Raw genomic sequence first — 10,000 nt, forward strand, 5'->3', positions numbered from 1 at the left:
TCGGTCTTAAAGGCCCTGCCTTTAAGCTAAATCTTCAGGAACAGAGACAATGGTTAGTGAAAACCTTGTCAGGGGAACTGACTGATGAATAAATGACCTATTTACAGTGATGCTGACCAACTGGGGATATTTGTCCCCAAACGCAGAGTCGGGCAAACATTTCCTTCCTCGATGTGCCTGATAGCATCAGCCCCTAACAATAGCATGATTAAAACGACAGCATATAAGAAAATTAGGCTACAAAATGAAGGCACAAATATTGCAAAGTGGTTTTGAATTGGATTTGAAAGAGACATTAGTCTTCATAGACCCTAGTGTTCATAGATGAGAAGAGAGCAGTGTGTGTGTGTGTGTGAACAGGTGACTGTGTGTGTATATTAGAAGCATGCTGAGTACTCAGAGGTCCACGGTCTTTACAAAATTGGTGGCTGTCATTGAGGATTATTCTGGCATTTCGCAGCAAAGAGGATCTGTTTTCTTCGAAGCGGTTGTGGCAACGCTGCATCAGCTCTTCTTAAAGGTCACGCTGCTGTAAAACTATCAACACGTAAAAGAGAGCTAGGGGCTAATCGTGCCCCGTGAGAGAAGGGCACTGCCATCTTCTGCTTGCGGCGGTATATTTTTAAATCGTTCCTAATTTGTGAGCTGTGTGTGTTGTAAAGTTGAGCTCACAGCCGGTTTATGCCGTGCCATGTCATCGCATCGAGTTTCTCCTCGCACCCAGGTGCTGTTTTCTGTACAGAGGGATGATGAGTCAGAAGGCCCAAAAATAAAGAGTGCTTTCATTGTAGGAACCGAGAGAAAGCGTGAGTTCTGAGAAGCAGGACGTCGTCGGCAAGCCTCGGTCTCGGATGCGTCCTTACGTCACGTCGTGTCACGATTGTGATGCGTGATTCACGACGTAGCGTAGCTTAATAGATCGTACGCTATTTTCGTGCCTTGAGTAAGAAATCAGGAGCAGAATCGGGTTTATCGGCAGATACTGTAGAGTCTCAGTGTACAGGGATTTGTCTTGGTGTGTTGGTGCATACAGTAGTAATAATAACAGAAAAGTAATCAGTGTGAAAATGCCAAGAAGTACGATACTGCCAATTCTGTCTGGAACAGGTTGGGTGCTTGCATGTTAGAATGTGTCACATACACGCGTGCGTGCGTGTGTGTGTGTGTGTATGGATATGCGTGTTGCATGGAAACCCCCCAAAGCATGTCTGATGATACTTGAGAGCACTTGTGCATTCTGTGTATGAAAGCTGATGACCTCAGACGATGCCGAGGCATGTGTGTGAGGATAGAGAGACTCTCTACACAGCAGCAGACACAGAAACACGTGAATGATGCATACGAAAGCTCTCGCTAGCAAACATGTATTATCTCAATGAAGCTAGAAAATCTGCCCTGTCACGTCTGATTCATTCTAATAGATTCCTGTCCGGCTTTGCTCATATATTGCTCATATTGCTCATATTCTCTCGAATAGTGTGGAAAAAAAAAATCAAACAAAACAAAACACGCCGAGTTGTCGGAGTTCTGTGGACGGAGACGTCTTGTAGATGACGGACGGAGGAGAAAAATGGCCGGATTTGTTCCAGGAAGAATCTAGTGACTCATAATCGCTCTTCTCATCTCAGCGAGTGCAAAAACATCGAACCTTAAGGGCTACAAGAGCCGAAGACTACGTTGGGTTCCACTTCTGGCAGCCAAGAACAATAATCTGGGTGAATCTGTGCCCAGGATATCCTCAGATTCCCTTTTTGTGACTGACAGGAAATAAACAATAGTTTTGAGTTACTATAGACTTCCTGTCAGCTCGTACTATTCTGGTCGTTCTCCTCTGACCTCTCTCATCAACACGCTGCTTCAGCCTGCAGATCCTCGTGGGATGTTTTTTGTTTTCTGCACCATTCTGGGCACTGTTGTGTGTGCAAGTCCCAGGAAATCAGCAGCTTCTGAAATATCCCAAACACTGATAACTGCATAGGGTTAGCATGTTCGCCTCACACCTCCAGGGTTGGAGGTTCGATTCCCGCCTCCACCTTGTGTGTGTGTAGAGTTTGCATGTTGTCCCCGTGCCTCGGGGGTTTCCTCCGGGTACTCCGGTTTCCTCCCCCGGTCCAAAGACATGCATGGTAGGTTGATTGGCATCTCTGTAAAATTGTCCGTAGTGTGTGAGTGAATGAGAGTGTGTGTGTGCCCTGTGATGGGTTGGCACTCCGTCCAGGGTGTATCCTGCCTCGATGCCTGATGACGCCTGAGATAGGCACAGGCTCCCCGTGACCCGAGAAGTTCGGATAAGCGTTAGGAAATGAATGAATGAATGAATGAATGATAACTGCATAATTACAGAATGCACAGATGTTCCTATTAAAGTAGAGGGTGAGTCTATATACATATACAAGCCACACGGAGGCCAAAGGGGGGGGATTTGCAGAGGTTAAAGAAGTACTATGTTTAGCACCATTAAGCTGCTTATAGCAAGCCATCTGGCCATCATGAGACCTTGGGGTCACACACACACACACACACACACACACACACACACACAAACCACCGGCTGAATAAACCGACATTTTAAACACAACGTTTTACTGTAATCTGTAAGTATAAACGGTTATGTTTAAAAGGTCGGCAGTAATAAAAATCAGGTCCATGAACAAAACCAGCAGCTCGATTTAAAATGATTCCTAATAGAAAATATATAAATATGAAATGAAATGGAATAAAGCATGATAAGATCCGCAGTTACAAACAAACAAATAAATAAATAAATAGATCACAGTGAGGTGATACGATGCCCGTCAGTACACGTTAGTTGATTTGTTTTGCTTTAACACCATATTTTAGTCACTTAAATACAGCAATTTGTCAACGATTACAACACATTCGATCTGTTTCTATTTACACAGCAGCAGCTATGAAGAGTTCCCTCACCCTGACACTGGAGACTCCTTACAGTACATAAATGTTAATAAACTGCCTGTTTGTTATAAACGTCACTGTAACGAGAAATACTGAAATATTCCGATCCATTTACTGTATGTGAAGTGTTTATACAACCGTAAAAGTCACCGTATAAAATACTTAATAAGCAAATATGAGCCAAATACTTTGTCTGCCAACCTGCGTTAAAAAAAAAAGTAGCCTAGACGTCCAGTGGGTCGAGTTCCCAGCAGGGTCTTTGGTCCGGTTGATTGGGATAGCAGTGTGTCAGTGGAACAATGTTGTCCAGGAAGATAAAAATACCCCCAGGGCTAAACATAGCTCTGCACCAAGACCCCCCCTGCTTCACTCCTCTCTCTAAGGTGTTCAATAAGCCTCCAAACTACTCTGCCAGTAAAGAGGCTCAGGTTACACCGTGGCAGTTTTCCATCATGAACTTGTTCAACTCCCAACGCTGGCATTGTTATTTTAACTGCTGCTATGTCCAGATGGCACAATACTACTCGGACACGTGTTCGGGTTCCTTTCACTCGTCAGCCAGGACAGAGCGTATGAGCATGAGATCTGACAAACCGGACTGTGGTGCTGGATGGGGAATATTCACTACGGGAATGGTGAACATCTGGAGTAAAGCACATTGCTCACAGGACAAGCAGAGTGAACAAATGTTATGGAGTCTGACGTGCTTTCAAAAGATCCACAAAAATACACACAGCAAATGTCATGCAGTGTAACGGCTCTGATAACAGGATGACGTCCGTTAACTCGTACGTCTGAATTAGGGCTGTGATGCCATGCCGGCGTGACTGTACGGCATGATAAGGAACACCGAAACGAACACACCGTCAACGTGACACGACGTCTGATTATAGCGCTTTAATGATATTTTTCGATGTGACTTGTCCTTTAAAGATATACGTTATGAGGAATCGTGTTAAAGTTCGGCTGTAAGTACTGTGTATGTGATGTTCAGTTATATTTGGTGGTATGTTTCTCCATCTGTATCCTGGATGTGAACTGAACGAGTGCTACGTTTTGATTGATTTTATGACTGTTTGCAATGGCGACGTTTATACAGAACGTAGTAAAGCTAGCTCTCGGTACTCACTCTGTGATCGCTGGCGATGGCTACGCTCGAGCGAGGCTGACCTTCTTCTTGCCTGCGTCCTCTGTCCCGGCCGTCTGCGACAATGGGCCTGAAGGGATCCGAAAAATTCCTCATCATTTCTTGCATGCGTTCATCGTGCATGCGGAAAGGATCACTAAGGCACAGAGCAGAAAAAAAACAAACAGACCCGAGTGTGTGATGTGACCCGTGTGTGTGGGTATTAGAACAAAACACACTCAACAATCTCACTCATAAGCAGGCAATAAGAAAAGGAGACAGATGTAAGACATACAGGACAGAAGACAACGAGGCCTACCTTGTTGAGCTAAATGGGATAGAAACAAGAAGGAGAAAGGAAAGGAATAAAATCAGGTTTTGAGAATGACTTGAGAGAGCAGGAAACACATACTGTATAAAATCAAACACTCGATATAGTTTGGTTTTATCTTAAAAAGATAGATCAAGTGTGTGGAAATGAACTTTCTTTATTCTTTAAACGTGGCAGTAAAAAAAAGTGAGAAAGTTGAGAAAAATAAAAAGAGATAAGAAATTATAAGGAGAGAGAAATACATTAGTATTAATGTAAATAAATTACAGCATGTACATAAATTAGAATATGCAAATAAATTAGAGCATGTAAATAAATTAGAATATGTAAATAAATTAGACTATGCAAATAAATTAGAGCATGTAAATAAATTAGAGTATGTAAATAAAGTACAGTATGTAAATAAATTAGAATATGTAAATAAACTAGAATATGTAAATAAATTAGAGTATGTGAATAAATTAGAGCATGTAAATAAATTAGAGTATGTAAATAAAGTACAGTATGTAAATAAACTAGAATATATATAAATAAATTAGAGCATGTAAATAAACTAGAATATGTAAATAAATTAGAGCATGTAAATAAGCTGATATTTACTTTATTACCTAAGATCAGATCTGTATATCTGTATATATTATAATAGTATAATGTTTATTAATGGGGTAACTATGGTAACTCATTATTTACACGCTCACGTGCGCCTCACGTGTCAAAGGGACAACAGAACACAGTAAACAAACATTTCAGACAGATGATTAAAGAATAAATAGTGAGACTTACGAAAAAAACGGGTCGTCTTCAAAGTCCTTGAGAAGGTTGTTGAACATCTTACAGTTTATAATGAACACTTTAATGCTGTAGGTTTGTGTGTCAGACTCCACACTGTAACACTGTTGCTATCGCAACTGGCTGGGGCTTTAAAAAAGCTCGCTCGGCCCACGTGATCTCAATCTAGACATCTCATTGGCTGCCTATAATCGGTTCGTCCGTCTCGATTCAGAATCAGAATCAGAATCAAAAGACTCTTTATTGCCAAGGAAGCTTCCAGTACACAAAGACAACAACACAGAGACCATAACAATAAGATAAGAATAAAAAAAAATACACATATGTAAATACAAATAGACAATATTTTTTTTAAATAAAATAAATTTAAAAAATAATTATTCACCATTTTTTGCCATATTTGCAGCACTTTCCCTATTGGTCATTATTTATACTTGTTTATTGAGGGTTGTATTAAATTCCATTTAAAGTGAACAGCAAATAATAAAATCTAATTATAATGTAATAAAACTAACTAAAATGTTATCTTCAGGCTTTTGGACCTTGTGCTTTAAGAGGCTGAAACAACTTAGTAAAGGTTTTATTTTTATTTTAATTCCTTGTACAAATAAGATCTGTAGAACTACATTACACTACAACTACACTACATTGTTAACGTCGGCTTTTACGTGCACATGAACCTTAATGACATCCTGTTCTTAATCCGTCGGGTTTAATATGGAGCTATAACGGCTTCAACTCTCCTGTGACTCTTCTTTCCACGAAGTTTCTGAGAATGTTTATGAGAATTTTTGACCATTCACATTCGTGAGGTCAGGCACTGATGGACGAGAAGACGTGGCTCTCAGTCTCCGCACTAATTCATCCCAAAGGTTCCTCCAAAGTTCCTTCACACCAAACTCTCTTATCCATGTCTTTATGGACGTTGCTTTGCGATGTTAGCATGAAATTGTCCATCTTTGTATGCTGAAGTATTAAGACTTCCTTTCACATGAACTTGTGCTGTCCCCTCTGTGATTGTATGTACCACTTTGTGTCTGAGTTGCTGTTGTTCCCAAATGCTTCCACTTTCTTATAATAACTAATCACTAACATTTGACGGTGGGATATTTAGTAGTGAAGAAATTTCACAAACAGACTTATTGCACAGGTTTATAGAAGCAGTCTGCATGCTTAGGTGCTTGGTTTGATACACCTGTGGACACGGAAGTCATTCATCCATCTTCTACCGCTTATCCGAACTTCTCGGGTCACGGGGAGCCTGTGCCTATCTCAGGCGTCATCGGGCATCGAGGCAGGATACACCCTGGACGGAGTGCCAACCCATCACAGGGCACACACACACACACTCTCATTCACTCACACACACACACACACACACACCGGACAATTTTCCAGAGATGCCAATCAACCTACCATGCATGTCTTTGGACCGGGGGAGGAAACCGGAGTACCCGGAGAAAACCCCCGAGGCACGCGGAGAACATGCAAACTCCACACACACGAGGTGGAGGAGGGAATCGAACCCCCAACCCTGGAGGTGTGAGGCGAACGTTCTAACCACATGGAAGTGATCGGAACACCTTAATTCAATGATTTGGAGGCGTGTCCCAAATATATAGCGTATCTTAAAAACCCGGTGGATTAAGTCTCGACCCTAACAAAAGTTGCTGAGAAAATCTTGTCTGTAAAACCGAATCCTGGTCTGAATGGCATGTTCGTGTATGGATGAGCTTGTGAACGTACAGTAGAAGCGGTGTTACTGTAAGGTTATATATTATCAGTGCATAATTTAGAAAAAGAAAAAAAAAGACTAATCAAACCTAATGCAACTTTAAAGGGATGCTAATTATATCCTTCTAATGACAACTGCAGCATTTATACATCAGCTAAACCCCTCCAAGTGAACAGGGATTATGTCATCATGCCTACTTCAGGAAGTGTGAAACCTTAATGTAAGACAATCCAGCAGGCAGGAGGCATTAAACAGCCTGCTGAAGGAAGGAAAGAAACACACACACACACACACACACACACACACACACACACACACACACACACACACACACTTAAAACTGTTTAAAACTAACATTTAATCAGCCTTTTGGGTTGAGAATGTGTATGTTCATTTCGCCACTTCCTGGGAAAACTATAATACATCACACTTCTGCCATCACATAAAGAAGGAAAATGAAGTTTGATGTCTGAAGTATGATGTAATTTTTCTCCATATTCATTTTTACTCTTTTAACAGAAATCAGATATTCCTTATGGTGCGTTTCTGACACAATGACTCCAGAGTGTAAGATAGGTGGTGGTTTTAATGTTTTTTTTGTTGTTTTTTTTATTAACACGATAAACAAAATCATTAATATTATTAACGCGGGTCGGATATAAGTATCGAATAAAACCCCTGACGATTAAATGAATCACTCGAGTTTATTGGCGTCCAGAATGAAATCGATCAAATAGAAAATACAGTGATTAAAAGAAAAACATATTAAAGAAGCTGATATTCAGATCTTTATGAGGCAGAGTCGAGATCATGAGTCGAGATCATGAGTCGAGATCAGGCCACAGGACTTCCCATGAGCCTCTCCTGGCGCAGTGAAAGGAGTCGATTCAGCCACAACCTCTCTGCCTCATCTTTGTCTAGGAATAACTGAAAAGAGAGAGAGAGAGAGAGAGAGAGAGAGAGAGAGAGAGAGAGAGAGAGTCTGATGAATTTTGTGGTAATTTCTGACATGCCAAATGGTTCCAAAGCTCACCAGCAGGTGTCACTGTAACACACGGGTGTTATACAAAACTCCAGAATTTCCATATTTCACCTTATCATCTAATCATCAAGTCCTTCATGAGGGTTTGACGCTCTAGTACAGGGCTCGACAACTGAAGGACCGAAGGAAATGAACCGATATATAAAAGTGTATCGGAGCCGATAAAATCTCCACAAGAACTCGTGTGGCTCATTCGTCTTATTTATAGGCATAAACGCTAATGTAGGAAACTGTTGGACCATTTAAAGAAGGGATTTGATGTCGTTGGACTTCTGGTACCGCTGGTGTAGGACGGTCTTGGAGGGATACTGGCAATGGGGTTAGAAAACTTTGTTCCTCTACAACAGCCAAGAATCTCTACTTACAGTAGATGTATTGAAATGATTTGAACTCTAGTTTCATCGCCGCAATTTATTTGTTATACTAAAATTTCATATCCAGGAATAAATCGTGATCTTTTCATTCATTCATTCATTCATCTTCAGTATTTTATTTTATGCCGGGCATCGTGATGGTGGGACCTGGGGTCTGTCCTGAGAACACAAGAAATGTGTAGATGTGACGGCTGTCCACTAGCGGGCACCATTCTCCCTCTCTAGCACATTAATACACACATGGGGCGATTTTTTGTAACGGATCCACCTGCTGGCACATTTTTCAGAGCTAACAGGGAACCAGAGAGCCTGAAGAAAACCCACGAGGACACAGAAACTCAGCAAAGACCCGAGTTCAGGATCGACCCGGAGCCGTACGGCGACGACGTCTCCTGTTGTGCCACAACGCCGCGCTATATAGACTGTTATCATCATGTCATTACACATGTACAGATCAAGACAAAGCCGATGAAGGAGAAACATTCTGTACATTTACATCCGGTGAATCCCACGGATCGCTGTCGGGCCCTCGAACAGCATCCTAACCCTCGGCTAGCTTAGATCGGATCTGCACTCGATTATAAGCTGCTTTGGAGGATAGAAGGAAAGGAGGAAAGCAAGCAGCAGGAGAAATGTGTAATGCAAAGAGAAAATAACAGATGACTCCCGAACATGGAATTAGAACAAATAAGATAGATATCAGGATTTAACCGATAAACCTGGCTTGCTTATTACGTCTCGCTAGCCCGCTACCCGTAGCATTGCTGTTTAAACTGATATATATGCATACTCTGTTCATTAATCCTGTTCGCTGTGCTTGGCTTGTGTTCAGATGTCTTTTTATATTCAAAGTACGGCAGTGGAATGTAATTTTAAATTCCCTACAAGTACTCTTCTCTAACGCTGGCATCACTTGGTAATCTATTTACAGCCTTAATCCACTTTACGTATTTGGCCGAGATATACTAATGGCAGACATCACAGATCAGAAGTCTATGTAACCCATTATAACAACTCTTTTATATTGTTTACGCACGACAGTCTCGGGCTCTAATTGCCCGAGTTTGCTTCGTATAAGACGCTCGCCGGCTTGATTCGATTTGGAAAGAAGGGGAGGGAGAGCGACGGTAAACGCTGTCGTATCCTAAGCGCATATGACAGCGTAATGCATAACAGTGATTTGGGTGTCAGCGTGAAAGCAGGATTTGAGTGATTCCCGCATTAGTTGGGCTTATGAGTTCCTTAAGTTTGGAAGTTGGAGACTCTTCCCCGGCGCTCATCAGTCTTTACTTTCATCCAAACAACACGGAAGGCGTGAAATCAAATCTGCGGATAGGAAAGAATGATCGCTTCCATCCCACACTCTGTGTGAGAAAGAAAGAGAGAGAGAGAGAGAGTGAGAGAGAGAGAGAGAGAGAGAGAGAGAGAGAGAGTTAGTGTGTGGTGGCTCCGGGAGTGGAGATAAGTGTATCATTTATGTCGAGTTAAGGTTTTGCCTGTAGCATTCGCTGTAGGGCCTCTACTTTGTCACAGGAGCCACACACACACACACACACACACACACACACACACACACAAACACACTCGTACACACTAATACACACACAGACTTCTGCTAATGCTTTCTGGATGCATGTTGCGTGGTTCTTCGTGTGTTATCTGCGTGTAGGACACACACACAGACACG

General features: G+C 41.8%; 2 protein-coding genes across 6 annotated transcripts in view; both read right to left on the reverse strand.

The window, feature by feature from the left end:
- mlf1 (myeloid leukemia factor 1) overlaps positions 1–5,314 on the reverse strand; it is a 9,920-nt gene extending 4,606 nt beyond the window's left edge. The window contains exons 1-3 of one of the 3 annotated variants that reach the window (XM_027133698.2): positions 5,157–5,305; positions 4,362–4,370; positions 4,046–4,199 (exon numbers count right to left, since the gene is read on the reverse strand). In XM_027133698.2, coding sequence (XP_026989499.1) covers positions 4,046–4,199; positions 4,362–4,370; positions 5,157–5,203 — 210 coding nt within the window. In that variant the 5' untranslated portion in view covers positions 5,204–5,305. Of the gene's footprint in view, positions 1–4,045; positions 4,200–4,361; positions 4,371–5,156 lie in introns of all 3 variants that reach the window. The other 2 variants (XM_027133699.2, XM_047806666.1) reach the window with 2 other exon arrangements.
- A 2,268-nt stretch (positions 5,315–7,582) lies between these two features.
- rsrc1 (arginine/serine-rich coiled-coil 1) overlaps positions 7,583–10,000 on the reverse strand; it is a 121,221-nt gene continuing 118,803 nt past the window's right edge. For all 3 annotated transcript variants that reach the window (XM_047806468.1, XM_047806467.1, XM_047806470.1), the window contains one exon: positions 7,583–7,824. Coding sequence is in view for 1 of the 3 variants with exons in the window: in XM_047806470.1 (XP_047662426.1) it covers positions 7,732–7,824 (93 nt within the window). In the remaining 2 variants the exon portion in view is untranslated. The remainder of the gene's footprint in view (positions 7,825–10,000) is intronic.

This window comes from Tachysurus fulvidraco, chromosome 22 (genome assembly GCF_022655615.1).
Source record: "Tachysurus fulvidraco isolate hzauxx_2018 chromosome 22, HZAU_PFXX_2.0, whole genome shotgun sequence".
Lineage (NCBI taxonomy): Eukaryota > Metazoa > Chordata > Actinopteri > Siluriformes > Bagridae > Tachysurus > Tachysurus fulvidraco.